Source organism: Toxotes jaculatrix, chromosome 4 (genome assembly GCF_017976425.1).
Source record: "Toxotes jaculatrix isolate fToxJac2 chromosome 4, fToxJac2.pri, whole genome shotgun sequence".
Classification (NCBI taxonomy): domain Eukaryota; kingdom Metazoa; phylum Chordata; class Actinopteri; family Toxotidae; genus Toxotes; species Toxotes jaculatrix.
In genome coordinates this window covers 3,489,160-3,507,988 of record NC_054397.1, presented here as the reverse complement: position 1 = coordinate 3,507,988, position 18,829 = coordinate 3,489,160, and the positions used below count along the sequence as shown (strand labels likewise).

The 18,829-nt window shown below is 41.4% G+C and overlaps 1 protein-coding gene across 3 annotated transcripts; it reads right to left on the bottom strand.

Annotated features, from left to right (window-relative positions):
• Positions 1-2,444: 2,444 nt before the first annotated feature.
• On the bottom strand, positions 2,445-17,192 carry tab1 (TGF-beta activated kinase 1/MAP3K7 binding protein 1). 3 transcript variants are annotated; one of them, XM_041035977.1, is made up of 11 exons: positions 17,137-17,192; positions 16,323-16,453; positions 15,292-15,445; positions 14,160-14,255; positions 13,171-13,279; positions 8,531-8,647; positions 7,300-7,411; positions 5,741-5,885; positions 5,336-5,549; positions 4,750-4,903; positions 2,445-3,131 (listed from the first exon to the last, which is right to left on the bottom strand). In XM_041035977.1, the coding sequence occupies exons 1-11, from the start codon at positions 17,167-17,169 to the stop codon at positions 2,906-2,908; spliced, it is 1,491 nt and encodes a 496-aa protein (XP_040891911.1). In that variant the 5' UTR covers positions 17,170-17,192; the 3' UTR covers positions 2,445-2,905. The 3 variants fall into 3 exon arrangements, with proteins under 3 accessions (XP_040891911.1, XP_040891910.1, XP_040891908.1); XM_041035976.1 differs by having other exon boundaries at positions 13,171-13,309; positions 17,137-17,181; XM_041035974.1 differs by having other exon boundaries at positions 2,445-3,128; positions 13,171-13,309; positions 17,137-17,178.
• Positions 17,193-18,829: the final 1,637 nt, after the last annotated feature.

Genomic DNA, 18,829 nt, shown 5'->3' with positions numbered 1-18,829 from the left:
TTCAGGACCCTACACACGCTGTGGTTTTAAGGGGAGATGCATGCTGCTGCCAGTGTCATGATAAGCCATGACATGCTTCTCCTCTCTCTCGGAAAGAAATCGAATAAGCTTACTTCCCAAAACTATCCCTTTAAATCAATTTAGTTCCTGATTGGGCCTTAACTAAATCTGAACTGGAGTCAGTGTGCAGACAAATCATCTTTCCAAATCTCAATCTAATGCTGACTTGTGCAGTTTTTTTTGTAACAGCTACAGGGCCCCTATTATGTGAAATAATATGCATAAACTTTTCCTTTTGGTTAAGTGTCACTTTCACTTTCTTTCTTTTATTTTTTTAAGTAAAAGTGTTAAATCTTCAGCCCTGGACCGGAGCCCGGGGTTGTCAACATCCAAGGCCACAACGCTTACATCAAGTTCACCCTGAGACCATCCATCACAACAACACAGGAGGTCGTGTTCTAAAGTTCAAAGTATGTCTCTAGAATATTCTTAACTCCAGCAATGCACTGCTGTCCATCTCCCAGAACACAGCAGACTGACACCACACAGCGCAATAATAAAACATAAGGTACACAGAGAATACAGATCGCTTGATGCATCATTTCTTTCACAGGACTTATATTTAACACGTTTGCACAGACTCACTCACAAACAGAAACTACAAGCCGAGTGCAGTGATGGTGGCGGCTCGGTTCGACCTCTCATCATTCATCTTGGACTTTTTATTTCCTTCCATTTTCCACAAGGAGCAATAAAGTTAAGTGAAACCACTTTTCAAGAATTAGGTCATGGCCTAAGCAGGAGGAAAACACCAATTACCCCTAACATGAGCAATCAGCAGCATGACCTGTGTGTGCTCCGATACCGAACAACTCTGTTACCGTACAGCTCCAAATGGTGATGATTTTTCTTTCATTTTCTACTTTTTGTGTGTGTTTCGAATCACTGCCCTGATTAAGCCAATTAGAGTTTCATAACACCGTGAAGTTCATTTAGGGAACGAAATTAACTCCTGAATTTCAAGAGGTGCAGGGGCTTTGGAAAGAATGTTGTAATAGGTTTAAATAAAAACATATTTTTATTCCCACAGATGAACACACCGGCCAAAAGACAACAAGGCAATATCATGCTGAGATATTTACAAGTCAAACAGCAGGAACTTTTTCAGCTATTTTTGTCACAAAGGAGACGCTCAACTTCCTTTGAGGTGGAGGACACCAAGATACTGTACTACAGAGAGCCACGCAGCTACAGACTGCATATTTGTACATCTATCATCGGTAGTGTGAGTGAAAGTGTTTGAAACTTTTCCTGACTGGAAAATCCCCCTCGTCCTTAAAAGCCATGCTGGAAAACAGGAGATCACTTTGAAAGAAAGTAGGAAGAAAGAAAGCGGTAATTTGAAAAGGCTCATCAGAAAATGCTGCTTTACTGTCCTGAAATACAATGAATACTGAAAAGTTTTTTTCCCCCAGCAGTGTAAGATAAAAAGATGGTGAACTTATTAGTTTTCTTTACTAGCTGTTTGCTTGTAAGAACATCTGCTTCTTGTTGTGGTGGTTCTGAAATCATCTTGGGATAGAAAACCCAGAGCGATGGCTCAGTTTGATTTTGATGGATGGCTCCATTCGCTCCAACAATCACTCAGCTCCTCCTGTAGACACTCCCCACCCTCACCCATCACCTGATGGTCAATTATATCTTTACTTGACTGCGTTATGAACACAATCTGCTGGTGCTCAAGTCTCTATTCTCCCCATTCATCAATACCATGCTGCTGAGGTGTCAGAGAGGTCCTCTTCCACTCTTCCTCCTTAATGTTAAAGGACCAGACCATGCCTCATCGTCAAGGACTCAAAAGTTTTCCAGCCATGGTACATTTTAGCTCTCTGGTTCAGAACATCTTCCAGCTTCTCATATTAAATACAGTACAGTACAGTAGCTTGCATTACGTCACTGCCCTGCTGATCCCTGAAAACCTCCAGATTCAGTGTTTTGGTTGTTAGGATCAGACTTAATTATTGTTGTTTTTTTTGTTTTTTTTAAAGCATTTAACAAATTTAGCGCGACCGAAGCCTTGAGTTCGTATCTTTTCAAAAAATATATGATTATTCCTGCAAGATTTCCTTTTCACACGAGGTCCCCATAATCACCTTGACATGAAATTTACATTTTGTGAGGTCTGTTCAAAGACTTCTTTTAGAGTTAATTCTTTACATTTCTATTTAAAATGCCATATTTGATGCAGTCATTTTTGGTGCAGTAGTCATTAAAACATTTCGGATTCTCCGAGTGTTTCATCCACGTGAGCCAAACTGCGAGTCTCGTTAGTGAAAATCAGGAATTTCTCCAGCTATAATGTTTTGGTCAAGACATGATCAGTTATGTCAAATAAGGGGTTTGAGTGTAAATATGAAGAGACGCCCAGAGAGCCTATTGATTCATTCGGCTGATGTATTTCATCACAAATAAAAAAGTACTTTCAAACGGATCCATTCGTTCCATGTTAAGGCCTTACAGTATGTGATTATTTTCAGCTCTGTGAGATTCCTGTTTGCAGATACAGGATTCAACATCTGATGAAAACACCTACAATCTGGCTTACATTTATTCACAATCACTCATGACCAGCATCTATAATGGAAGAGCAAAGATCATTTTGTGGCGTGTTTAGGGATCCCACACGGGCTTCACAGATAGCAAGAGCTTGAAAACCCCTGTCCTTCCTCCATGCGTCCCCCATGCACCTTTAGGTCACTTATATTTAGTTATGATACATTAATAGCATTTTATCCGTCAGCCCAACCGCCTCCTAAAACCTATTGTCTTTCCCCAGCCCATGTGCTTCGCTGCTGACAGGAATCCCAGTCTGTCTCTTTCCAGCTGGCACCCTTTCTCATGCTCATCACTGGGGTCCCAGTCCTCCCTGGGTGCTCTGGCCATCACTGTGGTCGCTTCCCCAAAGGCGGTAAAACTGACTGAAGTCCACGTAGGGCGGAACTCTGCCCGTCTCATCAGGCTGCGCTGCCTGACTGCCTCTCTGCCGGAACAGGCTCCCGTCTCCCGAGCTGGAGCTGGAGCTCTGCGTCTGGGTGTTGGTGGACTGCAGGGTGGCCGTTGGGCTCTGACTGCTGGGGAGAGTGGAGGAGCAGGGGGAAGAAGGGCGAGGTGGGTGGTTGGGGAGGGTGGAGTACGGGGAAGAGACAGGCATGAGGGTTGGAATAGAGGACGAAGAAGTGGGGGCATCAGAGGAGAGGAAGGGGTCCACATCGTGGGCAGACAGACAAAGGAGAGAAGTGGAGAGGTGGAGAGGACGGAGAGGAGGAGGGGTGGTAGAAAGAGAGAAGAGGGAGGTGGAGAGGGGGAGAGGAGGAAGGGGGGAGAGGGGGAAAAGAGGGGAAAGAGGGAGTTCAATTATGGGCTGTAGGATGTCGACGGAGGTTTGGCAGGTAGTGGGGTGAGACGTGCTGAAGGAGAAGCAAAAGGAGGAGGCAAGGACAGAGTGTAGGACACAGGATGGATATTGGCAAGTCGGGGCCCGTGAGGAAGAGAAATATAGATGTGAGTCAGACAGCGAGTACAGACAGGAAGCGCTAAAGGAAGAGGAGACTGGGAAAATGATCCTTGTGGACGCCTGAGCAGGGGGCAAATAAGGAGAAAAGCGCACATGCAGCAAAGCCAAAGCTGCAGCTCCGTTCAAGGTGTGTGGACACAGAGGGCCAAAATGCAGCCCTCTCGTTCTCACGGGTTCGGTGGAGAAGCGGGGTTGCCTGTGGGTTACACTTCTCCCACAGTGTAACACGAGGCCATCCGGCAAATACTGCGTCAGATACATGCAAGCACATCTTTCAAATATGACATTTACTTTGTGACGTAAATGTCATATTACAACTGTTTACCTAATGACTGTCAGGACAGATAGAACAGCTGCCCTTTACAAGTTTCCGGGGTTGTAAAATCCTGTGTCTGTGTATTAAAACTGTGAGCCTTTAAACACACCGATCTGATACAACTGTTATGCTTGTATCCACACCAGGTACCCGGCAGTACAACTTCTAAACAGTTGCTGTGTAATTTGTTTCTGCCAAACACAGTGAATCACTGTACAAACGCCCCCCAGGTGCATTGCTGATGTAATCACATCTATATATTTACATGACCGTGTGCGGTATACACCTTATGCTTATGGGAAAGTTCAGTTTTGAAATATTTTTCCAGCTGCACTTGATCAATCCTCCCTTTCTACACGGTGAAAGGAACCCAGGTCTGACACACAGAACATATGGTGGAGCAATGGGGAAGTGAACACCATGCTCACAGATAAATAAGCACAGCGGCGGAGGGACACAGGGGAGAGAAAATCAAGCTAACCTAAAACAAATAGAACAAGGAAGGGACGAGGGAGGGAAAAGCCTGCTTATCTAAAATACACCAAACATAAACTTAACAGTAGGGAGGGAAGTGCGGAGTCAGAATAACTCAGAGTGAAAACAACAGGAGTGGGAGTTAAAACCAAGCTTATGCAAAACATATGCAGCAGGAAGCGGGACACAACGAACTGAAAAGTTCATGAGTCAAAAACATAACCGTAATGAGGCAAAATGCAAAAAGCAAGCTCGCTCAGGGCACGATAAGCAGGAAAAAAAAAGACACAAAGGAGTCAAATTCACGCTCACTCAGACCAAACACAAGACTGGGAGGGAACCAGGAGGGAAAAACAGGCAAGGACGAGAGACAAACCAATCTTACCCTGGTGTGGGGGTGCCTTCCTCCAAGGTGGACGCAGTATTAGTACCATTGGTGAGGGTACTTTGAGAGGGCATGACCAGTGAGAGGGTGACACTCGTTTTGCTGGTGCTTTGGCTGTTGGAGTAGGGCACAGACACAGGGTAGATACGGCCACCTGGAAGAAAGGCAGGGAACAACAAACAAACAAATAAGTAAGTTGCATGAAACTGCTGAGTCCTGAATCTCAGAGCCATTTACAAGCTTCACTGAACAATAAGTTAAAAGCTGTTCAGCCATTTTTTAAAGGCACTCTAATGTTGTATTTTACTTTTCACAAGTATCAAGAAAAACAAAGTCAGAGTTGTGCAAGGGGCCGTGAGTTGACTTCTGTTTTAAAGGATTACAAGCTAGAAAGGCTGGAAACCACTGACATAAAGGTTTATGAATTTTCAACATAGTGTATTAATTTGAATAATACATTTTTCACATGCCTCTAAATTCCAAAAGTTTCAAATAAGGAACGCTGGCGTTGGTGTACACAGTATGGAGGCCTGTCCCTGGACAGTGTTTCTGAAATGTGAACTAAACCCAGAATGCCCTTTCTTACCCTGTGTGGGCGTGAGAGCTGCATCATCCAGAGAGTAGTTGAGCGTACGGATGAGCAGGGTCATGTCCTCGTGCCGAGAACAGTAGGCCGCCCTCTGACGGCCGGATACGTAGACGTCGTGGTGCAGCCGTTTGATGCGCTCCACCACCGACTGAGCCACTGCCTCCAGACTGGTCTGTTGGGCCAGCTCTGCTGCTACCATGGCAACGATCTCCTACAGCGACAGCAGAGAAGACAGCGAGTCAGAGAAAGATATATTGATGTTAGAGTTGAAAAAGTAAGGACGATGAAACGAGATAGTTGAAAATGAAAAGACAGCAGAAAACATGAAACCTATGAGGAAAAAACAAACGGTAGAGGGAAGTGGTTGAGGTGGGAAGGAACTGTCAGGATGAATGCACTAACCTGATTGGCCTGTTCAGGGCCGTGGGCGGACTCTAGGGCATTGATTAGGCCTTCTGACATGAGCAACAAGAAGCCTGTCACGTTGTCCAAAGACTGGCTGCCATGAATCTCTGGCTCTGCAATGATTGGCCTTGACTTGGCAGCACTGATGGTAGAGGAAGACAGGAGAGGACAGATATATGAGTAGCTAAATGAGTATCAAAGAGAAAAACACAGCAGGGCAGGGACTGGAAGAAATGGACAGAAAGTTGACAGAAAGTTGTGAAATTTCGATAAAAGCAAAGACACTGAAAGGTCAAGTCTGGACGAGAGACTGGAAGACAGTTTGGAAAGAGAAAGACGGGGGAACTGAGACAAAAAGAGAGACATAAGTGCACCTGACCTAAGTACAATGAATCTAGCTAATCTCAAAGATCCACAGAATTGTTTATACTTTGACCACATCAAATTTCCTGCACTCTCTTTGATGGCACTATAGAGGAAATTCTATAAAGATTCTATTGTGTGTTTTATTGGGGATTAAAATTGGAATGACTCATAGATATGTGAGCCTGATTTGCTTGGCCTGGACACCAGACAGGAACAGGAAATGAGATGTGTGAGAGAGGGGGGCCCCGGATCATGGAATCACAAGAGGCTCAGCTGTGGTAAAAGTGAGGGCTGGAGCGGAGTCAGATCTGATAATAAAGCCTCCACTGTGCAGGTACTGCTGAGTACACACACTGATACAGAGGCAGGAAAGGGATTCTACTTTAACATGATTCATTAGCTGTCCCAGTTTCCCTGGAACTACAGTTCCTAAAGCAGTAACGCAACATTTAGTGCCAATCCCTTCTTGCCCAGAGGGAATGAGAGGACTGATACCATTCTCATGTTGATATGCAAGATTTCAAGTTAGATCAAGCAGGAAAACAGCTTAGCTTAGCATAAAGACTGGAAACACGGGCAAACAGCTAGCCTGTCTCTGTCTAGTCTAATTAATAAACACATCCAGCAGCCAACACATCTAAATTTGACTAATTAACACATTACATCTCATTTGTTTGCTTGTCATGACCATTAAGAAACCAGTGGAGACATGAAGCAGTCCCTGTGCCTGGCCAAGAAGTAGCAGCTGCACATAACTCACTGTAAGAACAGAACCTTTGGATTTCTTTCTGTAGATTTAACAAACAAAATCTAAAGCAGATCAGCAGATTTTTTTTAACTTTAAAGACAACCAGACTGTTTCCCCTAGCTAGCTGTCTCTTGCTTACAAATAATAAACAAACAAAAACTTCTGATGATATCTGAATGAAGAGACTTTATAAGACTGAGCACCTAAAGGAACCTGTTCTGTATGCATTTTATTACAGTTGTGTTTTACCCTTTTTAAAAACAAAAACCTATTTATTATTGATGAATTTTATTTAATAAAAACAGTTTTTTTGTATTTCATGAGTAGAGAACACACCAGTATAACTTAAAAATGAACAGAACAAGGACAACCAAACAATCAAAAAGAGTGGGGTGCCCTATGAACAGAATGTGTGTTTGCAGTTTGTGAACTGCGGCTTCACCTGAGCAGGTCGATTTCATTGTAGTTGAATTTGACCCTGTAGTCTCCCAGTCTCCTGGTGCTACTCTGTCCGGCTATCTGTCCCGCCTGCCTCACACGAGCCGAATCCACACCTAGAGGACAGGAGACGAGGGGAGAGACATCAGGGAGGAGGACAGGGAGGAGCATAAAGTAGGGTCAAACAAGAGATGCGTTTTAAGAAGGCAGGGAAGGAGAGGAGAAAGCAATAAGACAAGAGCAATAAGTAGAAGCAGGAGGTGGGAGACAGCAAGGAATGCATATGTGTATTTGGGGATGGATGAAAATATTGTATGAGGGGGGGAGGTCACCTTCAGCTGGGCTGATGGAATAACTGCCATCCCATTTAAATCATTCAGAGAAGGGCCGGAACAACAGAATAATTATATGACTCCCAACCAGCAGAGACAGAGAGAAGGAGGGAGAGAACATAGAGAGACAGAGCTCTGCCTCTCCATCTAATGGTGTGGTGTGAATAGCTGGGAAACAATGCAGCTAATTCCCCATTATATTTATTGCAGCTGCCAGGTCGCACCTAATGCGAAGCTAATCACAATGTATGTATTTTCTGTTACATACACAACCCTCATTACTGGACCATTAGCTTGGCTGTCCACCATGAAAGCGTGTCTCTATGCCAACTAGTCTGCACAAATGGCAGTGTCTCTGTCGGCCTGTGCATGCTGTACAGAACTCAAGCCATGTAATGTATGAACGTACCTAGGCTACTATGATAATCTGATCTTTTTCAGTACAACCAGGTAACTTTCTATTCATCTGACACAACCACAGTTATTTAAGTTAACAACTAGAATTACTGCCTCGCGGCTGTATGCCTCCGCCAACCAGCCAAGTTGCAGTTCACATCCATGTCTGTCCAGAGTCATATATGTAGTGAAAACAGAGGGAGTTAAATATACTGAGTGTATTTTTATTTATTTTTTTTTTTGGAAAAATGAAAGTTCTCACTATATTTACATGTATGATTCCAGTAAATAATTTGTCCTCATTGTCACCCAGGGAGAGACGGTGTAGGGTGGACTCCCACAGTGTTTTTTTGCAGAACATTATAATGTCACCGTGAAGCTGAACTTTGACCTTTTTGGATATAAAATGTCATCAACTGAAGAAGTGAACCGAACTAACTTCGGTCAGATGGTGTATCTGCGTGCCATTCTGTCATCCTTCTAGGTAACAACCCATCTGTGTCTCACCCAGAGCAGCCAGTCTCTGCAGCTCATCCTCGTTGTCGGTGCTGTGTGGTCGGCCGATCTGGAGAACCTGGTTCTGGCCGTCGCTGCTGGACTTACACAGCAGTGCCCTGTTAGTACCTGGAAACACAGACAAGCATAAAAGTATTTACAAAATGAGAAAGTGAACTGGTGAAATTAGGACTGTGGTCTGAACTTTGGTATTTAAAGTGAGTCAGTTACACAAGGAAAAATAAAATAATCCGACTTGTAATTAAGTTGGAATATATTCAAAACTTACAGAGATCAATAAACTACCAGTTTATGTCCAATAATTAATCTCAGAGAAGCATACAGACCTTCTGCATGGTGAATATTTTTACTTGTCATAGTAGGACATTCACAGTTGCAGTTACAACTAATACAAGCTCCAGGTTTTGAGCACACTTGCTGACTGAACTTTTTTATTTGTACACTTAAATGGAACAAAATCTAAATCAATACGTCAAAATGTCTGCAGTGAAAAAAGGTAAATTTTAGGGCTCTGCCACAGGTGCACCTAAACTGAAAGCAGCCATTACTGTTATCACTTAAACCTGTGTTTAACAAGTCAAACTGTTGGACGTTAAAATTGTCCATAATGCTCTTCTCTGTAATTTTTTTTTTTTTTGCTGACACTGTCACATAAGAGCTGATTCAACCCTATGGTGATTTTTGAGGCTGAGTTTAGTTGCGGTGCTTATTGGACTAAAGTGCCTGTGAAAGGTGCGTGCAGTGCTTTAGTGGTTTCACCCCATTTACACACAAGAGGAGGTCAGAATACTAGAAATATCTCAATATAATGCAGTTTGATAAAATACCACCACCAACTGCAGCCTCAGAAATGGCCACAGGGCCACATCAACAATAGGTGAGAGCATTTACTAAATGGCTGTTGTATTAGTTTGCAAAATATTGTTAATATGCACCAAATTAGCTGGGACCTCAAGGTGTAACCTGCATTTTAAAGTTAATGTGAATCCACATTACTTTCTCTTCATCTTCACCCCATTCATTTTCGTGACACATTTTGCCTTCTACATTTTCCAAACTTAAATGATGAAGTGACAAAAAAAAAAGAAACGGCTGCTGCTCTGAGGTGACGCACAGACTCAAACCTCAGCCAATTAATCAGCTAAGATGATGTGGTACTTTTAAAAAGCTAAGCATTACTCACTGGCTGATAAAGCCACTTCATGACAGATAACCTGACCGGGGAAAGAACAATGACTAATTCATTTTTTTTTATTAACATTTTCAGGCCACAGAGCAGAAGCTTGACGCTGAACCAGACCACCCCCATCTTCACCTACACTTAAGGTGTGAAAACACCTAGAGTGTGTGCTGCTCGTCTTATTGGCAGAGAAGGCCGTCCAACCAGCCACGCCATCTTGAAACTACAGGGAGGGGCTTATGTGCCTCTCTGTGCCTCACTGGGCCTCAGCCCGTGTAACGCTGTGTTAGGCAGGCAGTGCTGACATGACATTGTAGTGTTTAATACTGATTTGTTAGTTACAAAACCCAAAATCCAGCCATTTAGTAAGTCTGGTTATCAAGTTGATAAGCTACATATCAGCAAAGAATAGCCAACCATGTCTTTTGCATGTTCATATACCCTTGGCTGCCCCCCCCCCCCCCGCACCAACACACACACCCACTCCCAGCATATCAAATTATGGGTCACACGACCTTAACTGTCAAATGTGTTTCACATCAACACACAGCTATGGGAGGGCTGTTTCGAGCACACTTACTCTTATGTATAAACCTCTGTGGGATTCATGTCCTGTAACCTTTGAACTCTTGAACCCCACGCAACGGGCCAGTGGGGAGAACTGTTCTTTTTTCTACCCGCAACTAATTACTGCCCCCCACCCCCCTTTAGCTCTGTGCCATGTCCTTGAGGACAAAAGAAAATGAAATCCCAGAGGGAGGGTGAGGGGCTCTTTTCCTTGGCTGCTACAGAATCAAAGATGTAACACAGAAAACCTTAGGAAGTGCTTCTTTATATTTAGGGGATTTAGAAAATGCTCCTAGCCATAGTGACTGAGAATGAGTCCAGCACTAGAATTAGATTCAACCTCCTAATAACTGATTCAATCAAGCAGAAGTAACACACACCACCCTGCTACATGAAACCAGCCCCGTCTAAAGCAGCTGGAGTCTGGTTAACTTTGATGATCCTTAAGGGGAAATACTTAGAAATGACTGTGGGTCCTCAGGATTCGTGTGTGTCTCTGTGTGAATGTCTGTCTCTCGGTCTCATTTTAATTTCCTCATAGTTAAGAGCCTAAAAATGGCATACAGGTTTCTGTGGTAAAACATTAATGACAGATGCTTCTTTTTTGTTCTGCAGCTTAAGGTGTCAGGCAGGAATGTGTACGCACAAACACACCCATGCTCAGAGCAAGCTGCCCTGCCACTGCCCCTGTAGCCTGATGTGGCACCAGGGATTCAAAAGCCCAACATTGTGGGTATGTTTTGAATCAAGAGTCAATATCTGTCCAACATCTGTCTGAAGGCCACAGAAAACAGAACCTGGGGGAAACATTTTCTGAGGAAATAAACTTTCTCCCCAGTATGTAAAACATGTGTTTGCTGGCAGGGCATTTCACCGTGTCTATGTGAGACCTACAGTACTGGCTTTGGTTTAGGCATTTCAGAACATACCTCGAAAATAGAAAAAAAAAAAAGGGCCCTGCACTTACATGACCTCACCAAATGACCCTGTGTCAATGGGCATCCGCCCTGCTGAGGTGGCCTTGTGCAAGATACTGAATCCCAGTACTCCCAGTAATCCCAGCACAAAGAGCATTGTTACTGCTGCTGACCTTGTCTTTAAGGGGATTGGTCTATTAGCTTTACAAGACATTAACTATAATTGGATTGCATCTTTAATACAAAAGATATAAAAATGAAAGAATACATAAATAAAGATAGAGGAAAAAAAAAATAAAAGAAAAGCTTCAACTGGACAGCTTATACTTGATGAATCAGGATATAATATAGGCAAGAGGCATAGCTGCCCAACCCAAACCCAGCCCTGCCTGAAGCTGATGCTGTGCATTCAGCATTAGCTTACATGGTTGCTAAAAATAGCACCAGTGTCCTCTCTGTATTGAAGTAAAAGAAGCATGCGAGTGATGTGGGGCTTCATAAAAGGGTTTTTTTTCTGGCTTGAAAATCTCACATCCATTTTGAGAACAAGATGACACCATGTGTCAGTTTGTGGATTTTTCTCCAAAGATCAGAAAATGAAGTGTATGCCTTGGTGTTTTTTAAAAGTTAGCTGGCATGAACAAGCAAATCTGATCCTCTAGGAAACAGTGCCTATTAATAAAGGTGATATACTCAAATGAAATGACACATATATTTGACATTTTGTGGTCATTCAGAAAAAAAAAGCATCTTCAAGCGCCTGAAGATAATGTGAGGCCATCTGTCCAGTTGAACCAGAGGTGGCGCATTCAACAGGATAATAATCAATACTAGCAATACCATCAAGGAATCAAAAAGAAGAAATGGATGGTTATGGAATGGCCTAGTCAAAGCCCAGATCTGAATCCCACTGAAATGTTGTGGGGGGGATTTGAAATGGGAGGTGCATGCAAGAAAACCCTCAAACATCTTGCAGCTGAAGGAATTTTGTCAAAGATTTCAGCAAACCCATGTTAGAGACTGGTGGACAATTATGCAAAACGCCTACAAGAAGTTATTTCTGCCAAAGGGGACAATGCTAGCCTCAGATGCCAAGGGTGTACTTACTTTTTCCACTGAATCATTTTATATCTTTTGATAATTTTGCTTATTAAATGATTGAAAAAGCTGTAGGTACTGGATAATAGAGGATCAAATGTTTGCTTGTTCAAATATGTTGAAAAAATAAACAATTTCATTGGGATGTACTTATTTTTTCAAACGACTGTACATGTGCACGTCCCCTACCTTGATCAGTCAAAGCTACACCAGTTTGGTCTCTCTGTACATTTCTCTTTGCTTTTGTCTGAAACATAACTATTGTTTGCAATAATAAGAATATTATCTTACGAGTACTAAAAAAAAAACAAACAAATCGGTACTGCAGAAAGCCTAAATCTGTTCCCAGATGCAATCGGATACAACACAGCAGTGTTCTTCTAAAAAACAGATCCACTTTTTACTTTTGTAAATTCATAGCTGCAGGTCAAATAGTTCTTTATAGTATGTTCTTTGTCTCCATTTGACCTAAATTTCACATTTCAAACTCTGACGTGCCACTCTGCCTTTGTGAACAGAACCCCACTGACCTAACTTATACTTTGTGGTTGAGTCTACATGGATTACCTTTCAATACTGAAAGCTGGTTCAGACATTGAAGAGAGAACAAACTGCAAACCCAAATCTACCTGAAGCCTGACCTCTGCTGGTGCAAAGCTGATACTGAAATGACTGATATTTTGGTGCCAACCAAAACTGTTGATCACTGCTAATTAGATGATGCATCAATATGCTTAATCGCTTTGGCTGCTTAGAATGAATCTGTGGTAGCATTTAATATAAAGATCTAAATCTCAGTATTAGCACTATCAAGACAAGAATCTGTGTATCAAGACAACTGTAGCCGGTGTAAACGGGTGGGTCCATACCAACATTGGCAATGTAGAGCTTGTTGTTGAGGATCAGCGCCACCACGGCTGTAGATCCTCCTGACACCTCCTGCTCCAGCTCCTTCAGACGCTCCTGCATCTTCTGATTCTGAGGAGAAAGCTGGAGGAATGACACATTCTGACCAGCCAGAGGGGGATGACGAAGACAGAGGAAGGAGGAGAGGAGAAAGGGGGGAGTAGTCAGCAAGATAAGCAAAGAAAATATAGTGAGTGGGAGGAAGAGGACACGAGGGAAAGAAGGAGAGGGGAAGAAGGAGACAAGGAAAAACAATCAGTAGGAGTAGGCAGGTTGAAGAAGAAAAAGAGGAAATGAGACATGATAAAAGAGGAGGTATGAAATTAAAGAGCATTGCGCAGGAGACATGAAAGGAGATGACAGGCAAGAGGGAACAAGAGGAAAAGGAGGAGCGGTGAAGAAAGAGAAAAGGAAACAGACAGGAGTTGAGATGAAAAGGATAAGAAATAATTAAGAACACAGGAGATAGTGAACATGAAAGAAACAGATAAGAAAAAACATGAAAAAGGGGATGAGAATGGAGAAAAGCAGATTATGACTAGATGTTCTTAATGAAATGTCTCACAGCAACAATAAGTGACAAACATCATTTTACAAAAAAAAAATATCCACACCAGCAACAATATGAGCACTGAACACAACACTCTGTAAAGCAGACAAAACAGAGGAGAGGTAACTGATGATTGGCATGAGGAGAAAAAGATGGAGGGAGGAGAAGAGGAGGCAGAGGGAGCTAGATCCAGAGAATGGAAAACGGAGCGTGTCTTATCTAATGAAACAGGCTGATGAAACCAATTAGAACATAACATGCTCATTCTTCAGCGGCTGAGAATTAGCTCACACTTATGCCCAAATCTGCAGTTGTTATGGAAACCAACAGAGAAATCCTCATCTCAATTTTCAGCTTAATCTGTCAGCATGTTTTAAAGAGCGTGTGTGTGTGTGTGTATACCTCATTGTGTGGTAGGACGTAGTTGGACAGGTTAGCCTTCTCAGCTAGAGCATCATCTATCGTCTCAAAGTAGCTTTTCTCCACCACATCAAAGGCCTGCGACAACAATAACACAGATCTGGATGTAGTGTATGGATCATACACACCATCAATGCCAAGTACATACTCCACATATTGTAGAAATGTGTGTGAGAAAAAGTATCGCTACTATAGAGTTGATAACTAATGATTTACAAATTAGTTCAACAGAACAGGTGGGATCTTCTGTTAATGGAGTTATAGTGTTTAGAGTATGGTACAGTCAATAGACGTAGAGCAATATTAGCACCAAAACAATAAACTGGTTAGCCTCTCTAACCATTCCCTGAGCTCAGCTTGTCTATCCCCTGACTGGACTGTCATACTAGAGGCAGAATGTGGCTTCATAATGTTGGAGCTCTGAGACCTGCAAACACAGATCAGATCAGACGTGCACAGCCGTACAGTCTAATGTTACATCACTTATGGGGTCTGATAACTTCAACTGATCAGCATAATCACAACTTTTATCTTGTTTCTCATAATCCTTTAAATATTACTTACAACAATCACTTTCTGCTATCTGGATTTTACTGAAATAGAAAAAGATTCTGTCTGTCTACCAATACTAAATACTGGCTGTCAATTTATTATCAAAACCAGCATATACTTGGGGGCTGCGTCTGAAAATATCTTTCTATCTCTAACTTTTTGAAAGTTTGAATTTCTCTCTCAAGCTCTATTTTTTCATTTTGTTACACAACCATTTCAGTAATTTTTTAAGTGTAAAATACTATGAACTCCCTGCAGAAGAAGTCTATCAGAAAATGTAAGCTGTTATCTCCACATTTTAACCCGCTCTATGATGGCTGGCTTTTCACCCCGCCTCTGTGTATGGCCATTCAGTCGTACAGAAGTGGTCCAGCAACCTGGCTCTTACACTCAGAAGAGTTACAGATGACAAACCAACATCTTGAATGTGTCTTATTTTATCATACTTGAAAATACAGGCAGCTTCAGAAAACATTAATGAAAGTCTATTCCTCACATCTCATAGAATTCATTATACATCTTGCTTTGTAATCATTAACATGTAATTTAAAAACACACAGACCTGAGTGAGGATCCTGCGGACGTCATTGTCTGTGTGATTGGAGTTGAGCTGTCCTAGCAGAAGCTCTGCTGTCAGACACTGGGAGGCAAAATTGGCCACTCTGCTGCCATCATAGCCGTTAAAAACCCCATACAGGAAGCAGCCATCCTCGCCTCTGATTGGTGGACAAATAACAACAAACATGAGGCTTTTGTTTCGCTTCAAGGAGGAAAGACACTAAGAATTTGGACCCCGATATATACTTTATCCATAACTCTCAAGATTGTTTAAGAAGTTTGTTTAGTGACAACTGAAAGATAAAGAGGTGTGGTATTTCTGTGACTAAATTGACTAAATATGTCAATCATCACGCATCTAATGCTAGAATGAGCTGAATATGTAACAATGTCTGGATAGAAGGTAGTTATTTACACATTAAGAGAGTATTGCCACACAGTCACAGGGGAAACCTGCAAAATCACATTCCTGTGATTGTATTTGAGGTGCACTTTCACAAGTGAAGACTCTGTAATCAGCAATGGGAAACCTGCTTTAGTGCTGATAACTGAATACTTCATTCATTCATAATGCACATGAATCCCCCGGTGGAGGATTTTCAAAAATTGTGGAATACTTTGTACTTATGTTGACATAATGGTGCTGACATGTGCTGTAAGTTACCATATGTAATGAGTGGATATGTATTTGGCTCAGCAAGTGTTCAATCATTACAGGCTCTTTTTTAAGCTCTGTGCAAGACACAGAATTTCTACCAGTACAAGGGACATCTTTCAGAAGTGGGCACCAATAGCAGAATGCTATCAGGTGGATGAACATCAAGTAGATGATAATTCTGCATGCAAAAGGAATTTATTTACTGTATGACATTCACATAGGTGGTCCCCAAATGGTGAAAACTCAAAAATATGTCAACTTGGTATCAAAGATGCATATATTGAGCATGAATCACTGTAGTTTCCCAGTTATCACTACAGGCTTGACGTGATTTTGTTTTAGTTTTACTTCGTTCCCTCTTCTTATTAAAAGCTCACCTGAACCTGAGGTGTCCATCCTCGTTGGGATGGCTCTGGGTCCCTTTACCATCAGCACTGTACACACAGTTGGGGGCTGTGCCAACCCCACACATCTGGCACAGCGGCAGGTCATCTGTCCAGCTCTGATGCTGCCAGGGCAGAAACCGAATAAAGTAAAAGTCCTTACTCCATATATCACAACGTGTAATAATAATCTGTGTAAGTACTAATCTGTACAGATTCTCTAGATGCGGGGCAATTGGTACAAGCAAACAATATGTGTTTACATCTGCTTGGAATTCCACCACGTTATTGTAGTTTGATGCACCCCCGATGGTAACCCTATGAATTCCTAAAGAACCCCCCTGTCTGATATAAAACCTGAGCTACCAGGTAGCATACAATACTATAATAATCACAAACAGGAAAGTTTCTAAGGAGCCGTTGTAAGTGAAACATACTAAGACGATCATTGCTTTACACAAACTCACAATTGACGATGTGAAAGACAAGCAGGGCAATGCAAAGTGAGCAGCACTCACACCCTCTTCCTACTTTTAGTAACAGCTACTGCCTTTGGTGATTAGACGCTAATGAATCGCATTATTTTGAGATTACAGTTGAGGTAGCTAGCTAACTGTTAGCAAACCTGTTAATAAGCTCAACTACTTTAGCTAGCAGTAGCATCACTGAACGACACGAAACAGCACTGAACGATAAAAGTAAAGGAGACCACCGAGGAAGATAAACGAGAAGAAAACACTTTCCAGTAATGATTCAACGGTGACATTAAAGGCTAGTGAAGCTTTTAAATAGTTCAGTTTTCACTTACACTCTGCATAAAACTCCTTCGCGGGGTGGCCATCTTGGACGGGAGTCGTTGCGTTCACGGATTCTACGCAAGGTTCTTATTCGTATTCGCCCTGACAATTCACTTTCACCTAGGAGAGTAGTAATAAACACAGCACGTAAATTAGAATTTAGCTTTTTTTCCCCTGGTCATACTGATTTTTTTCTTTTCAGATCGGGTGTTGACACGGATTTCATCCTCCCCCTTAAAGCGTATTTTCCTCCGAACCTCTTGTTTTGTTAGATTTACACTACGTCAGGTTCAGCAATGCTCTTCTAAATTCCCGACAGCACTTTAACGCAGCATCCGTACGTTTTTGTTTAGCTCGTAAATATATATTTTTTTTCATTACGGAATTAAGTACATTACTGTATAGTTGTTGTTTAAAATGTTTAGAGTATAATTCGTAATTAGTTCATCATTAAAAACCGTGAGAAACAAAAATAAAATAATAATAATAATAAACACTTCCGGTTTGTTGCTACACTGGAGTACCTGGACAACACCATTACCATATGGGTTTATAATGAACTACCATAGTAAACTGCAAAGTACAGTATGTTGCTGATAGCTGTTGGGCCTGTTGTGCATGAATCGTCATAACTTGGTGTAAGTGTATAGTGAATGATGTGCTTCACTAAATCTAAACATTGTTAGAGGTTTTAAATCTTAAGAATTTAGGAAAATCTACCATCAAATCTCATCGGTTCAGAACAGTAACACACTACTAGCAGTTTCACTCTCTTACACTCTACTGTTCTTATTTTGAGAAAAAAAAAAAAGAATTACTAACATGCTTCATTATTTCACCAAATCAAAAGCTCTCCTTGAAAATCTGTTCTTACCATAGCTGCATTTAGAGGTCCTGCCAGTGGAGGGAGACATATTTCTGTGTCTGACTGCTCTGTCACTGACTGAAAACACTTAAATGAGATTTTATATTCAGTATTTTTGTTATTTTATAAGTGTGAGGAACACTGGAAACATTTCTTATACAATCTACTTTTACACGTGGAAAAGTTAACTGTATATCACTAATAACATTGATATAAAAGCTAAACCCCATTCATGTTTTGTGTTACTTAATTTGGCAAGGCAGTATGGTAGCTGTCACGTTATTAAAAATAATAACTGAACTACAAAAATTTCAGACCAGTCAATCATATCTTTATCAGTATTTTCTTTATTTTTATTGGTTAAAATCGAACACATCAAAAACATATATTTGTACACAATCTTTTTCTTAAATTTTACCTTGCTTTTTAACAGATTTCACAGAGGAACATCACACATGTCTAAGTCTACACTGTTGTACAGTATAAAGTATATATGTGCATATATACTTTGATAATTTGGTCACATTTTTTGTTGCTGTATTTTTTTATAGTTAGTATTATTATCCCAAAATAAAAACATCTCCAAACAAAGCAACATAAAGGATGAGGCTTGGATGACCTCACCATATATCTTATCACAATAACACTCAACAGACCATAGATTTTCTTTCTTTAGTCTTTTCCTCTTTTATACAGAACTAGCATAATGCCCTAAAATAAAGCATAATCTTTTGTTAAACACTATAATATACTGAATTATAGATTTACATATATTTATACAGAGATAGATATACTTTATTCTTTAAGAAAATGAAGCAATGCATGTTCAGAAATGCTCA

Bases quoted from the DNA above. Each gene is read 5' to 3' on its own strand.
- tab1 (XM_041035976.1), bottom strand. From the start codon at position 17,169: ATGGCCACCCCGCGAAGGAGTTTTATGCAGAGT. The intron at 16,454-17,136 runs GTAAGTGAAAAC...CTGCCCTGGCAG, and splicing joins GAAGGAGTTTTATGCAGAGT to CATCAGAGCTGGACAGATGA. The intron at 14,256-15,291 runs GTCTGTGTGTTT...TTGTTGTCGCAG, and splicing joins TCCGCAGGATCCTCACTCAG to GCCTTTGATGTGGTGGAGAA.